This window comes from Mus musculus, chromosome 1 (genome assembly GCF_000001635.26).
Source record: "Mus musculus strain C57BL/6J chromosome 1, GRCm38.p6 C57BL/6J".
NCBI classification, from domain to species: Eukaryota; Metazoa; Chordata; class Mammalia; order Rodentia; family Muridae; genus Mus; species Mus musculus.
The window spans coordinates 156286625-156302813 of record NC_000067.6 but is presented as its reverse complement, the minus strand read 5'-3'; the positions used below and the strand labels follow the sequence as shown (position 1 = coordinate 156302813).

At 41.4% G+C, this 16189-nt stretch overlaps 1 protein-coding gene across 13 annotated transcripts in view; it reads left to right on the top strand.

Annotated features, from left to right (window-relative positions):
- Nucleotides 1–16189, top strand: part of Tdrd5 (tudor domain containing 5) — a 49009-nt gene that overhangs the window by 1491 nt on the left and 31329 nt on the right. For 8 of the 13 annotated variants that reach the window (XM_006496726.4, XM_006496727.4, XM_006496729.4 and 5 more), the window contains exons 2-7: nucleotides 212–447; nucleotides 908–1300; nucleotides 2024–2217; nucleotides 8296–8379; nucleotides 9431–9487; nucleotides 14433–14586. In XM_006496726.4, coding sequence (XP_006496789.1) covers nucleotides 216–447; nucleotides 908–1300; nucleotides 2024–2217; nucleotides 8296–8379; nucleotides 9431–9487; nucleotides 14433–14586 — 1114 coding nt within the window. In that variant the 5' untranslated portion in view covers nucleotides 212–215. Of the gene's footprint in view, nucleotides 1–211; nucleotides 448–907; nucleotides 1301–2023; nucleotides 2218–8295; nucleotides 8380–9430; nucleotides 9488–14432; nucleotides 14587–16189 lie in introns of those variants that run through there. The other 5 variants (XM_006496733.3, NM_001277730.1, XM_006496731.3 and 2 more) reach the window with 4 other exon arrangements.

The following is a 16189-nucleotide window of genomic DNA, read 5'->3' as shown; positions in this document are numbered from 1 at the left end:
TTAAAAGGTTTTTGCGTGGTGGCGCACGCCTTTAATCCCAGCACTCTGGAGGCAGAGGCAGCGGATTTCTGAGTTCGAGGCCAGCCTGGTCTACAGAGTGAGTTCCAGGACAGCCAGGGCTGGTTTGTTTGTTTGCTTGGTTGCTTATGGGTTTTGTTCTGTCCTGGTTTAACCACTTTCAAGAGCATTTTCCCCCCCTTCAATCCTGTAGCACGATGTCTGAACAAGAGCGTATACAGGACTGTCTGAGGAAAGAGATAAGGTCCCTTCTTATTTCCACTAAGGATGGTTTGACTCCACAACAGTTGGAAAAGGAGTACCTTTTGATGGTTGGCAACCATCTCCCGCTCCGAATCCTTGGATATCGGTCCACTATGGAACTGGTGTTGGATATGCCCGATGTGGTTAGTGTCTGCCCCGGTGGGGATGGTACCGTAATACTGAAAGGTAGGTTTAAGACTTTGGAAGGTCTACATGAGCCTTTACAGTTAAGATGTACCACTAAGTACAATATCCCGTATCCCAGGGCGGAGGATTTTAACTGGGGTGATAGTCATGGGTACCTTTGAGGTTGTTGGGGGAAGTGAGAGCAAAGGAAAGCCAAAACAGCTTCCCAAATCCCCATTCCTAAGTTCCTAACACTCATTTTAAATTTCACTAGGCACAAATTAGTGACACTTCCAGACCCTGATTAGCAGTAAAACATCTTCCAGCTGGTAGAGGAGTTGGGAAGCTTTTATTGGTCAGAATGTCAGAAATGATGGACCCAACAGCTTTGTCTTACTCTACCTACATACACAGCTCTGTGGAGAGTTAAAAATTGCCGGTGTAATTGTAGATACAAAGGGTAAATGGAGTATGTGTTTTACTTGAAAGTGATTTCTCCACTGTCCCCATATCTTCTTAGCCATTCCAGACGAATCCACCAAAGGAATAGCAAGTTTGGTTGCAAAGCAGAGAAGGAGCCATAAGGTCCGAAACTCCATGCCAAAGGGAAGACCCAGCATATGCTCTGGCCGGGTGCCTTACCGAGGAAGGGTGCCCCCAATTCTTCCAGCTGTAGTGAAGAGTGAGTTGAAAGACCTTTTGGCATTGTCTCCCGTTCTCCTTTCTGACTTTGAAAAGGCATTTGCCAGGCGTTTTGGACGATCATTTCAGTATATGCAGTATGGATTCCTCTCTATGTTTGAAGTGCTGAATGCAGCTTCGGATGTCATTTCTGTAGAGCAGACCAGAGCAGGTTCTCTGTTGACACTAAAAAAGAGTGTATCAGAGGACAAGCAGAGAGGATGGCCAGCAGGTAAGCTCGTCAGCATTCATAATTGTGTCGCACCCACAAACTCTTGAAAATGTGCTTGCCTAAACAAGACCCTGCACGTCAGCCTGGTGGGGACATCTCAGAAGGCTCCATCTACGCCAAGGTGAACAGCCTCGGGCAGTTGATGACTTCAGAGAGAAAGATCAGTCTTCTCCAGGGATGAACCCTGTGACGAGTTTTCTAGTCCCAGGCGGTCATGTTTCCCATCCCCGGCTCGTTTCCCATAGCTTCCGATATCTCAGAAGTAATTGGTATATTTAGTAAACTGGACGTTTAAAACACTAGACTGTGTTGATTTTCAGGGTACCATGGAACATGCATTTTAGGACTGCATCTCTTGGAGTATTTCTCCCTTGCGTTTCCTTACATCTACTATGAGAAGTGTATCTCTATGCAAACTGCTTGGTTGGGCACTCTTTGGTCTTTAAAATGAAATGCAGTTTTTAAGGTCTTTCCTATAAATTGCTACTTTTCAGTTATACTCAGGTGATCTTATATAGAGTTTTAGAGAGCAACAGTCTTTTCAGTAACATGGTTTCTTAATATTTTTTTTAATGAATGACTAATCACTTACATAGTATATACGTTTTATTGAATATATACATTTCCCCTTCTAAACTGAGGGCAGTTAGTATACAGTAGCCTTTTTCTATAAAACCTCTGAGAAACTGCTGTTCACTGTTTTTTCTTCTTTCTTAACAAAAGGTAAAGTTTTTACTCAGCCATTTAGAATGAAACAACAGGGGTCATATTCTACAGGATTCCCAGTAATGAAGGCACACTTTTCACAACCCATTTCAAATATGGAGCCCCCCAAACAAGTACTGAGCATGGCGAAGACACCCACGTTTAATTCTGTGGAGGCTTCAAGGCTGAACCACACTGAAAAATTAAATCAGGTAAGGTACCCAAGTTCAAACATAAAGAAATACCAAAAATATGCTTTATTTTAATTTTATTTTATTATTAAATATTTTCTCTATTTGCATTTCAAATGTTATCCCCTTTCCTTGTTTCCCCTCCAAAAACCCCCTATCCCTTCCCCCTCCCCCTGCTCAACCCACCCACTCCTGCTTTCTGGCCCTGGCATTCCCCTATACTGGGGCATAGAACCTTCACAGGACCAAGGGCCTCTCCTCCCATTGATGACCAACTAGGCCAGTCTCTGCTACATATGCAGCTGGAGCCATGAGTCCTACCATGTGTGCTCTTTGGTTGGTGGTTTAGTCCCAGGGAACTCTTGTTCATATTGTTGTTCCTCCTATGGGGCTGCAAACCCCTTCAGCTCCTTGGGTACTTTCTCTAGCTCCTTCATTGGGGATCCTGTGCTCAGTCCAATGGATGGCTGTGAGCATCCACTTCTGTATTTGTCAGGCACTGGCAAGAGCCTCTCTGGAGACAGCTATATCAGGTTTCTGTCAGCAGGCTCTTGTTGGCATCCACAATAGTGTCTGGTTTTGGAGGTTGTTTATGGGATGGATCCCCAGGTGGGGGCAGTCTCTGGATGGTCATTCCTTCAGTCTCTGCTTCACACTTTGTCTCTGTAACTCCTTCCATGGGTATTTTGACCCCTTTTCTAAGAAGGATCAAAGTATCCACACTTTGGTCTTCCTTCTTGAGTTTCATGTGTTTTGTGAATTGTATCTTGGGTATTCCAAGTTTCTGAACTAATATCCACTTATTGGTGAGTGCATATCATGTGTGTTCTTTTGTGATTGGGTTACCTCACTCAGTATGATGCCCTCCAGATCCATCCATTTGTCTAAGAATTTCATAAATTGTTTTTAATAACTGAGTAGTACTCCATTGTGTAAATGTACCACATTTTCTGTATCCATTCCTCTGTTGAGGGACATCTGGGTTCTTTCCAGCTTCTGGCTAGTATAAATAAGGCTGCTATGAACACAGTGGAGTTTACTCAGGGCATGGGGAGTGGAGTTAAGAGGATAGTAGAAGCAGAGAAAGGCAGAGGAAGAGAGTAGAGGAGTAGAGGCCAGCCATGAGCCTGTGTGTGTTGGGGGAGAGAATTGGGGGAAAAGGGGAGGGGTGAGGGGACAGAGCAGGAACAAGAAGGCAAGAGAGGAACAGGAGTAAGGGAACAAGAGGTTAGGTATCTTTTTATGTACATAGTCGCCATTTGAATATTGTCTTTGAAATATCAGAGTAATTTGGTTCTTACAAAATTGGGTTTTGTCATTTTATTGAAATGGAAGAATTCACTACCTTCTGAGTATAAATCTTTTAACATGAACATACAATGCAGACATCTTTTCCAGGTTTATGGTTTGATGCTAATTTTTTTTAGATTTATTTTATTCTGTGTGCCTGAGTGTTTTACTATATGTATAGATGTGTACCATGTGCATGCCTGGTGACTTTGGAGGCTAGAAGAGGGCATTGGATCCCCTGCAACTGGAGTTGACGAATGGTTGTGGGCCAGCAGGTGGATGCTGGGAAATGGGCATGGGTCTTCTGCAAGAGCAGATACTCTGCACCAGCCCCGCCTCTTTGTCTTGTCTTCTGTAAAGTTGAAGTCCTTGATCCTGGTCATCTACTTCTCTCAGTTTCTCATACGGTTCCTGGTTACCTAGTAGGTCTTTGCTCAGTGCAAAATAATAAAACTTTCTATTCTATTTTTTTCTAGAATTTTTGAGATTTAGGTTATATAGTTAAACCTGTTACCAGTTCATATGACTTTTTGTATAATATGCCAGGTATGAACTGAAGTTTTCTGAGTAAGGGCAGCAGCTACTGCAGGGCTGTCCCTGTGGGACAGGCATCCCTTACGAGTTGAGTGGACCGCCTCATCCCTATTGGGATTTTCATCACTGTCACTTTGTAGTAGCTTGGAATTATAAAATTAAGTCCTGCAGTCTTGTTTTGGCTATTCTACATTTTTGCATTTCCATATTTATTTTACTATATGTAAATCTGCTGATTACTTTTTATCAAAACTAAGTCTCATGATTTCTATTAGAATTGCATTGGTTATTATAGATGAGTTTGAGAAAATAATCATTCTCTTCTAATATTAAGTCCCAGAACTCAAGAAAATAGCATGTCTCTTCATTATTTTCACCTTTTAATTCTCTCAGCAGTGCACTGTAGTTTCCAGTGTGTGTGGCTCGCACGTACATTTTATTAAACTTATACCTTACTCCTTTCATATTTGTATTGTATTAGAGATGATATTTTTAAAATTAGTCATTGTTAATATACATCCTGTGTCTTAGAACCCTGAGTCAAGGTTCTTAGTAAACTTTGTTTGACTGCGGCTGGTGCTTAGGGGTGATGGGTTTTCTTAAAGTTTATGAGCACAGTCTTGCTTCTTTTAATATATCTATGCCTTTTCTCCCCTTGCACCTGGGCTAGGCTCTCTAAACTGTCTTGTTCTTCCACTAGGGTGTGTTTGTGTTCAATCTTTCAACAGTTCTCTGATGAAATTGATAACATTGACTTTTTGTTATTGTTTGACATAGGGTTTCTCTGTGCAACCTTGACTGTCCTGGAACTCACTCTGTAGACCAGGCTGGCCTCTGACCCAGAGATCTGCCTGCCTCTGCCTCCCAAGTGCTGGGATTAAAGGTGCGCAGTGCCACACCAGCTTGCCGGGCCTGTCTTACACCCGTGGATTTTCCATACTGAATTGGAGAGATTCATTCTTAACTCTGCTTTCTGAGAACTTTTCCACGACTGAATGCTGTTGGCATGTTTTCCCCTCCATTTGTTGAGACGATTCCAAAACTTTAAAAGTCACATTTTTAAAAAATGTGACCACGCCTTACTAGATGACTCCTACTTGGTTACATGTAGTGTCCTTACATGTTACTGAGTTCCTCTTCTGACTTGTTAAAGACTCTTGTCTTTATGCTCATGGTATATGGTTCTATAGTTTTCTTATAATGCCTTTGATTCTGGAGTAGCATATAGGCCTCAAGAAATGAGAAAGCTTTACTATTTTTTTATTATAAAAGTTTGTATAGCGTATTGATCTTTGAAAAATATTTCACAAATTTATTAGCGCAACAGATTGGATCTGGAATTATCTTGGTGGAAATGTTTTTATAGTGGACATTTCTTGAACAGATGTAAAGGTATTCTGTTTTCCTTTAAAAAGGTAAGTCGGGCTTTGTCCTTTTCCTCTAGCTCAGCATATATTGGAAAAAAGTTCAGAGTGTCTATTAGTCAGTTTTGAGGTCTGTATGGTGATATTCTCTCGTATACACAGGCATGCACGCACACACCTGCGAACGAGAGAATACACACACACACACACACACATACGCACGCGCGCGCGAGTGTACATCCCACCCGTCTTGTTAAAAAGATCCAGCTTTGGGGATTTGCTGATTTTTCTTCTTCCTGTTATTTCCTCTTTACTTTGGATTGGGTTCTTTGTCTCTTTTTTCATTTTTAATTTTTAGTTTGTATGTATGTTTTGCCTGCATGTGTATATGTGCACCACATACATGCTTGATGCTGGGGAGGAATCCAAAGAGGAAAGGGGGGTGCAGATTCCCCAGAACTGTGTGAGCCTCCATGTGGGTGCTGGGAGCTAAGCCCAGCACTCTGCAAGAGCAGCCTGTGCTCTTCATCAGTGTCTCCCCAGCCCTGGCTCTGTCTTAAGCTTGATAACTGATTCTACTCCTTTCCTAATTAAAACATTTATGGCTGTGGCTTTTTTCTAATACTGCTTTAACAACATCTCATAAATTTTTATGTATTTTTGCCCCCCCCCCCATGAAATGTTTTCTGATTCTGTTATGGTTTCTGTTTTGTTTCATGTTTAGTGCTGTTTAATTTTTAAACAATCTCGGTTTTTTTTTTCCAGAAATGATTCCTGTTGTACTTTAATTCTATTATGATCAGAAAACTTAGGTTTCATTTCTTACAAAATTAATGAGACTTAGCTAAATAGCTCTATGCTTATTTTGGTAGATGTTTTCTAATTGCAAAGAAGGCATTACTATATTTGAGTAGAGTATTCTGTGCTGTCTAAGTCAATTTAACTCACATCATTCAGACTTTCTAAGGCTTTCCCTGGTTTTCCGATTTTTCCATGAATTACCGAGGGAGGGGTATTGAAATCTTCAAATGTCCCTGTGGACTCGTCTTCTTTACCTTTCAGTTTGGTCACTTTTTCCTTTTGGTCATCGTGAGCCTCTTCTGGCTGCACACAGGTGTAGTGCTCCCATAGGACTCGGGAAGTCTGCAGGTGAAGTCTGCGGGTGTTTGTTTTTTCCTTCCCTTCCCGCCTAGAATTACAAAAGGGTCTTGCTGAGTTTGTGTTTTATTTCACAGGTATTTTATTTCCATTGTTTTGTTAGTCTTTTAAACCCAACCTCCCACCCACCCCCAGCCCCACTCCCACCCCCATTGTGTTTCATTTTGAGTATTTTCTCTGGCTGCCTTCAGAGACCCTGATCTTTTGTATTATAGCTGTTTAGCAGTGAGCCTTGTAAACTTTCATTGCCAAGTTTAACAAAGTTACTTGGATAGTTACAGTAGCTGCTGTGGATTGAATTGCTATATATTCCCCCAAAATGCTGCTGTTAAAGCTCTCTTTTAGAGATAAGGCCTTCCGGAGATAGAGCTTGATGAAATCTTGAAAGTGCTGGTCCAGCCTCGAGGTGGCACACGCCTTTAATCCCAGCACAAGGGAGGCAGAGGCAGGCTAATTTCTGAGTTCAAGCCAAGCCTGGTCTACAGAGTGAGTTCCAGGACAGCCAGGGCTACACAGAGAAACCCTGTCTCGAAAAAAGAAAGTGCTGGTCCATCCATCCTTCGTCCCTTCCTCCCTCCCTTTCTTCAGTCAGTCATGTCTTCACCACACGAATCCCAGGGAATGATTTGTGGCAAGCAGAGCCACTTGCTAGCCCTGTTTTTATTTCTCTTGGCATTTCTTCTGCTAGACAATCCAGAGACTAACCTGGGTAGCTAAGCTGATGAACATGTTTATTAAATCTGTTTTTAAATTCAGAAAAGATTAGCATGAACTGTTGTTACCCAGAGTGTTACATGGTCTCTTGATTGTCTACCCTTCAAATCTAATTATCTGTCATCAGAATATAGTTCTGATACTGGGAGTCTCACCACAAGGCTCTGCTATGTATGTAACTGAGTTTCCCTTGGTTTGCTTGGAGGTTAGGATATTTTATAACACAACTTCCATCCACCAATGCAGGTTTTTCTACTGATGCCACTTGGCGAACTGTGTGTGTAGACCTGGGGTTGATGATGGGTATCCACCTCACTGACTCTCCACTTCCCAAATTCAGGTTCTCAAAAATCTGCCCAACCTCCTCCTCTCCTATGCTTTTAGGACAGGACTTTGCTTCCAAATTCCCAGAGCACAGAACTGATAGTGACTCTGCCACTGGCCCCCCCCCCCCATGTCTTTCATCCTTTGATTATATTACATAAAAGAGCTTTCCCCTACTGCTCTTTTAAAAGACCATTCATTTCACTTGCGCTCTGACTCACACCCCTTCCTCCCTTTCAGGCATTAGGCAGTCACTAAGTATTTAGTAATACTAAGTAACTTTAGAAAATGAATGGCAAGTATCCTTTCTGGACAAAGGTATCCAACTAACTGGAGGCTGTAGAACCTATTATAGATAATGCTGTGTATCTTGGAATATTCCTGTGTCTAGCTTCATACAAATTACATTTGCATATTTGATACAATATAAAATGTCTCAGTGCTACTTAAATTATTTAATTACTTACCTATGTGTATACATATACTATGTGTATATACATATTCTTGGTTGTCTATGTGTGAGTATATTCCTGTGAATGCAGATGAACACAGAGGTCAAAGGCTGGGAGCTGAACTAAGGTCCTCTGCAAGAGCAGTAAATACTCTTAACCACTGAGCAGAATTTGACACATTTGGCTGAAATATATTTCCTTTTATAGCTCGCTTACATTTATCTTTGGCTTTTAAGAGCTCTGACTTTTTGTTTTATTCATAGTTGGAGAGCACATTCAAATCCGTGATTGCACAGATTGGACCTGGAGGGACTGTTGATCCTGAGCTAAAGCGCAAGATACAATTTGTAAGTATTTTCTCTTTCTTGGAAGCAAAATAATTGATTTTCACATGTGGTTTAATTTAATTGTCTGCGGTGATTATTAGTTTTGTGTTTATATCTCATTGTTTCTAAGATGTTGGTATATGAACACTAATTTTGTATAAAAAGTAATAAATGTATACTAAAAATTTTGGTGTGAAATTGTTTAGAAAATGGTTCTTCCATTCTCTTCCCTCTTTTTCTTTCCTTGCTCAACAAATCATTGTTGACAAACAGTTAAAAATCTTTCCAGTTCAGTTTTCTGTCCTGCTAATGTAATACACATGGTTAGTGTAGCCCAAAATATTACTGTTCCAAGTTTCAGTTAGGAGGATCTGTGAGGAATTAAAATTTGAGTTGCTTTGGACCTTGGCTATTAAAAAACAGTCCTGCAGTGAAGTGTCTTGAACACTTATGTTATGTGGGTTGCCATCAGAGACACTGAACATTTGGCTTGTTGAAGATACTTCATTACCCTTTGAAAGAATTGGACAAATGGACACTTGTGCAGACAGTTTTACTCCCAGCCACATTTTAAATGATAACAATTTTACATTAGCTGCTTTTTTTATACCCTTCATACTGTCTTACACTTTTGTACCATTGACCTGTTTTATTGTTTTGTATTATTAGCAGATGGAAACCCTTCAGTTGTTGTGTAATGGACCAGTGTAGTCTGCCTTGAGGATTTTGGTCCTGATCTGAGTTAGGAAATGTCAGCATAGTTCCTCTGCCCTGAATTCTCCCACCTCAGGTGCTGTGACTTGGGTGGGAGACAGGTGAAAACCCACACACTCAGGCAGCAAAAACCGATACGCTGGGACAGCCTTCTCTTGCTGTTTCTGAAACTTGGACAAGTATCTGACAGTTGTTTGTTCAAGGATATTGTTCACAATACAGCACCAAAAATAGAGGAAATATATTCATTGATAAACAAAAAAATTGATAAAAATAAAAGTGTTCATTCGTTAAACTAAGGATTATCATGTGGCTCTTAACCTTTCAGCTACATCTTTGTTTCATTTCTGTTGATTAGGTCGTGTCTAAGTTTCCACAAGGTTTGTTTATTTCTAAACTGCTTGGAGAATTTGAGGTAGGTGTTTTCTTACTCTTCGCATTGCTTATTTTTCTTATGCTGCACAATTTTGCCATTACTACTGGATCCGATAGGTCTGTGCTATTAACACTTACACCACCTTGTTTTATGGCTTAGTGGCTTTTTCTTTATTATGATCAGGCTGGTTAAGAATATGGCTCGTAACAAATACCGGGCTATGAATAGAAGAGTGTTTTTACTACTTACCGTTATAACATCATTGAAATAATGATTAACATATTTTTAAGTGTGATAGTACCAAGAAGAGATGTGGAAAAGTAGAACCCCTCATATACATTTTTTATTTTATACCCAGCAATGATATTAAGAGTGAAGGTACTATAAAGATACTTAAGATAATCAAAAAATAGAGAAGTATAAATAGACCTGCATGGTAAAAAATAAGTAAACAAATAATGTAGTGTAAACTAACTGAAATGATGCCGGATTAGAACTGGATCTTCAAGAAGGGCTGAAGAACAGAGGATGACGTAATGTGCAGCTGTATCTGAAAGACTACTCGCTTTTACCAGTTAAAACGTGCTACTATTTAAAGCTAAAATTAGGGCCACTAGCTGGGTTTATAACATGAAGCTGATGTAGTGCATACAAAAAGTATAGCAGAGCCGGGTGTGGTGGCACACACCTTTAATCCCAGCACTTGAGAGGCAGAGACAGGCAGATTTCTGAGTTCGAGGCCAGCCTGGTCTACAAAGTGAGTTCCAGGACAGCCAGGGCTACACAGAGAAATCCTGTCTCGAAAAACAAACAAAAACAAAAAGTATAGCATAATTGATTGTACAAACTGCATCTTGTTATGCTTTCTGTGACATGTAGAGTAACACTAAGAAGTTAAGGGTGTATATTATAATACCCAGAACAACCATTAGAGATGCAGTGATAGCCATAAAGCCAACAGATAAAACCATTTGTATAAATACATGCAATAAACTCAGGAAGGTGGGCATAGAGAGCAGAAGAACAAGATACGGAATGCAAGATACAGGTGGGAAGATACGGATGGGAAGATATGGATGAGGGTCACCTGAACTTATAAAAGGTGGGAAGGGGAACAGGATATATATGGGGTCAACCTATGGAGCATGGTAGCTCTAAATCTAGATATATTGCTTTCATTAACATAAATGGACTAACTGCTATAATAGAGCCTGTGAGCCTGGTAGAGGTGGCACGTACCTTTAATCCCAGCTCTCAGGAGCCAGAGGGAAAAAGATCTCTGTGAGTTTGAGACTAGCCTGGTCTATAAAGTAAGTTTCAGGACAGCCAGGGCCATAAAAGACAGCCTGTGATATAGGATGAGAAGCAAGACCCAACTGTATGCTGCTTGTATAAATACAGTTCTCATGTGTTAAATTCTCAAAAAGTTGTTAAAAAAAAAACTTGACGATAGAAAAGTTGCAAACAGTGAAGGTAAGGAAGGAGTAAGAGTTTTTCCCAAATTATTTTTATGTAGTTAACATAATAACCCCAAATAAATAAACATGAGGGCAGATCTGTTCCCTGAAAAACAGATGGGAAAGATACATGTTCCTGCAAGTGCTGGGCATGAAGGAGCCACAGTGACTCAGGAGGAAGGCTGATGTCAGGGACAGGAGACATTCCACAGTGGCCTATGCCCCTAAGAAGACAGACAGTTAACATTGCCAGAAGGGAACATTACAGAAAGAAACCAAATGACAATTCAAAGGAAGAGGGTTAGTGTCTGCTCTGATGAAGTATCACTCACAAAGGGGTAAGGAAAGGGTGAATGTATCCAGAGGTGGTGGTGGTGTTATATTGGTGATGATACTAGTGTTAATCTGAAATTATTGTTATATAGTGTGGCATGACACTGGGGAGTAGTTGTGAGATAATTATACATACAAGAATATCTATTCTAATTGTGTGAGTTGAACCTGGAACATGTCAACAGATAAGTAAGGCAAGGCTGAGCACTAGGCTCACATTTAAAGGACTTACAAATGCACTGATGAGTTTCAGGCTTTAATTGTAAGGGCTGGAAGCCCATCAGTGCACAGTTACAAAAGTTACTTAGACAACTTGGAAGACTGTAGAGATCGGTTCATCTTTGAAGAATGGCAACTAAAGGTTGGTATCAGGGCTGGAGATGAGCTGAGGGGCAGAACACTTAGACAGCATGTGCAAGTCCCAGTTCAGTCCCAGCCCAGACAACTAGTCAGCCATTGACCTGATGTGCCTAAATGAGCCCTGTGGTCCAGTAACCAACAGTGACAAACAACACAGTTAACACTTTAAAAGAAACAGCTACTGTGTGCCCATAGTAGAGCACACAGACTCATTGTGGCCTTGTCAGAGCAGACAGGTGTGGGCTTGATTCCTTTGCCAACTGGCAAGAAGTCTTGTCTGCAGGACCAGTTTATCATCAGGAAAATGTAGGAGGTTGGCAAAAATAAACAATGATGCGGTAGGGATGCAGATTCTAAACTCTTCAGTCCGTATAAAAATGAGTTAGTGGGGCTCTGAAAGGAAGGAAGGGCGGGTGGGCAGGCAGGCAGGCTGTGGGAATAGAACCGTGCCAGCCTCCTGACTGTGGGGGCCGGTAGAGCAGAAAGCACACCATTTAATCATAGATAAACCTGAGCTGTGTTTCATATAGTAATGATGTGGGATTACTTTTATAGTAACTGAAAAAGCAAGATGTATAGCTTGTATACTCTTTTATAGAAGCCCACTTAAGTTTTGACAATTTCTGCAAAGTTACTCAAAAATTGTTAATAATAGTTATTTCTAGGAAGGTGATCGCTAGGCGGCTCATATTAGGTGACATTTGAGGTGAGCAGAAACTTGATTTTTTTTTTTTTTTTAATGAATGAAGTTTTACTGTGTGAGAGTTTTCACCATAGTTTGTTTTTTACAATTGCTTTTTTCTTTCACGATTACATATGTGTGTGTGTATATATATATGACTTTGAGAACCTCAATCACCCTATTTATCATCCTCTCCCTCCTGAGACTTGCTTTTGCTGAATATTTATTTGGATCTTCAGAATATACTATTAAAAGTGACTGATTGGGAGTCTGGAGAGATGGCTCAGAGGACCAGATCTCAGTTTCCAGCACCCACGTCTGGTGGCTTCGGGTGGCCTGGACCTCCAGCTCTAGAGGATCCAACACCTCTGACTTCTCAGGGGACCCACACTTGTGTACATACCTGCTTGTAGACACAATTTTAAAAAACCTAAAAAAACAAAAGAGTATAACCTGGGCTAGCCAAGGGATTTAGGAACGAAGCAAGCTCCGTGGGTAGAGGTAGAGGTCCGATCCCCAGTGTGTAATGTTAGGGGCCATGTACGGGATTGACTCTCAGGCCCACAGATCTTTTCCCAGAGTAACCCCGACCTGCTCCCGTGCCGTTTTTCCTGGGGGAAGGACCCTGGGGCACTCAACCTTTATGCAATCAGACATGCCTCTCAGAGACTGTCTAACAGCTTTCAGACTAATCTCTGTGCAGTACTTAGTCTTACAACTCTCATGGGCGATGGCCTCAAGTTCCAATTTTATGATGTGTCTAGCCTGGGATGACTGTTTAGTAATACCCAACAGACTGGAACCGTTGATTGAAGCCTCATAGATGACTTGTCCTTGTGTCCTTCGTGGTTTTAGAAAATCACCCGGTGAGCAAACAGACGTTTTGGCAGTCCATAAAAACGTGGCTACAAATTTATTATACAATATGTCCTTATAAAAATATTAAAACGAGGGAGATGTTGGGAGCTATTAAAGCAACGCTATTGTCCTGATCTCTGAATTGGGCCTCTCCCCCCAAGAAGAAAAGAGGGTCAAAAGCGGGCCACCGACACACCGCTCTGAGAACAACCACAGATTGTTCTAGCCCTAAGTCAGTCCTGACCTCAAGATACCCTGATACCGCCAAGTTCCTGCTTCCCCGTGTAACTGCCTAAGAATGTGCAATTCTATTGTCCCCGCCCCCCACTGATAAATACTTCTCCTTTTGCTTGTATTGCCCCATCCCTCCCGCTGATAAGTATCTGTACTTCCCCGTTTCCTTGTGCAATTCTACTGCCCCATCCTTCCTGCTGAAAGGCACTTCCCCTTTTGCTTGTGCATTTAAACCTCGGGCCTGGCAAATACATTTGGGGGCTTTGATGCATTCCAAAAAAAAACCAAAAAAACAAAAGAGTAACTCCTTTGTATTTTAAACCTGCTTATCCTAGCTTTATGTTCAGTTAAACAGTTTCCACAGTTAATACACCACAATTATCTGAGAAACTATTAGCGACTGATAAACATGCAAAGAGAAGAGGCTCTAATATGTACCGTCTGAGGGAGTAGACTAATTAGTAATTAGTAGTACTAATTCTAATTTCCTCCCACCCTGCCCTGCCCTCTGCCAACTGTTTCCTTTGGTGTGCTGATAGGCGACTGTAAATACGACCTTCTGAATGATGGTCTGCCTGATCCTGGACCCCCATTTGTACAAGTGTTCTGTGGGAGAAGTCATAAGGAATTGAGTGTGGTATCAGAGCATCACATGACACAGTCTGTATAACAGCTGTAGTACTCTGTGAGGAGCCAGTCCTTTACAGCGCTGAAGGCGTTTAGTTCAGAAGCAAGTCTTCACATCCTTAAAGCCTAGGCAGGAGAGAAGAACTGTAGGCATGTGTTTGTGCGTGTACACGTGTATGTGGCACCTAGAGGTTGGCTTTCAGTGTTGTTCCTTGGCAGCTGTCCACCTTGTTTCTTGAGAAAGGGTCTCTGGGACTGCCGGTTCAGTGGTTAGGCTAGATTGGTTGATGGTGAAATAGGCTTTTTACACTTGAGTTCAGAGCCTGAAGTATATAGGTTGACAAAATCCAAATTAAAGCCTTGCCAAACATACATCCAGAGTTTTCATGCCTTTCCTTTTTCTTATCTTTTCTTTCTTTTTTTTAAATGACAGCTAACTTTTAAAGAGCAACTTTCACCAAAACAATTAGGGTTCTTAAACGTGACAGAACTTGTTGGCGCTCTTAGTGACATTCTCCGAGTTGAGTTCAGTGAAGAAAGGCAAGACTTGCTCGTGTTTGATGCTGACCTGAAGCCTCTGCCGTCTGGTAAGTTAATGGCATAATACGGTCCTCATTTTCTATCGAAGCAAGCATTAAAGAAAGAGTCACCAGTAGAATCACCCAAACACCTCCCATATTAGCTACAAAATATTTGAATAATGGCCTTTTTAGTGATAATTGTAGTAAAGTTAACCTATATTATCAGTTTAAATTTTTAAGTTTTCACAATTTAACTTATTTATTTGTTTATTTATTGAGACAGGTTTTTATTATGTAGCCCAGGCTGGCCTAGAATTCACTGTATAACCCAGCAGATCTTAAACTCACGGAACTCCCTTGTCTCTACCTCCTGAGTACGGAGATTATAGTCGTGAGCTACTTTTGACTGTTTTTTTAAATTTTATGTTCATGGGTGTTTTGTCTGCATGTGTGCCTGTGTGCACCATGCATGAGCAGTGCCTGCAGAGGCCAGAAGAGGGCCAGAGCTCCAGGGACTGGAGTCACAGACAGTTGTGGTGCTGGGAGTCAAGCCCCAGTCTTCTGGAAGGGCAGCCAATGCTCTAGCCACTGAGCATCATCTCTCCAGCCTGTTACTTTCTTTATTGTCCAGTTATTAGAAGTTCTGAGGAATAATTTCTGAATTGGTCGTTTGATAGGTATGATAGGCTATGCGGCAAAAGCTTCTTACAGATATGTGGAAGTCAGAGTATATGACATACATAGGAGGAATATACATTTATGTTTTTACAATAAATAAACTCCAAGTGTTCTCCTCCCCTCCCCCTTTTGGTTTTTCAAGACAGGGTTTCTCTCTGTAGCTCAGGCTGTCCTGGAACTTGCTCTATAGACCAAGCAGGCCTCGAACTTGTAGACTGACCTTCCTCTGCCTCCCAACTGCTGGAATTAAAGGTGTGCGCCACCACTGCCTGTTTCTGTATTTACTTTAGGAAACCACATTGGATCTAGGGCATTATGCTTTTAGCCCAGTTTGGTTTTCTCTTAGAGTCGTTTTCTTTTGGAGATAACTTTTTATGATCATGCAGACAGATTCCCACGCGCCCTTTGCTCAGTCCCCTCAGTGGTAACATTTGCAAAGGCATGAACAATATGGTGCTTTTATTTTATAAAATGTGTATAGGGGAGGTTCGTGTGTGTGTGTGTGCATGTGTGCAGGGAAACCAGAGTATTAGCCTCTGGCGGTGTCCTCAGGCGCTGCCCATCTTCTTTACTTACTTATTTTTGAAACAGGATTATTAGTTGCCCAGGAAGACCCAGGAATCCTGCTGGTCCTGTATCTCCAGCACTGGGTTTACAAGCACACAAACCCCAGGCCTGGCTTTGTTTTTTGGTTTTTGGGTTTTTTTTATAAATGTGGATTATGAAGGGTCAAACCAAGATCCTTCTGTTTGTGAGGCAGGACTCGGTTCACCAGTGAGCTGTTTCCCTCCCCAGTCTGTTCTATACGTTTTGAAGAGTGGTTGTGTTGGACACCTACCTTCCCACATTCCATCATTGATTTATGGCCAAGATATGAGTGCCACTATTGCACCTTTAAGGGTGCCACGTGCTGGTCATTGTTGTGGCTCAGGTGTCACAGCTTGGTAGGACTGTTGTTTCTGTGCCTTGACAGCTTAAAACCCCAGTACCA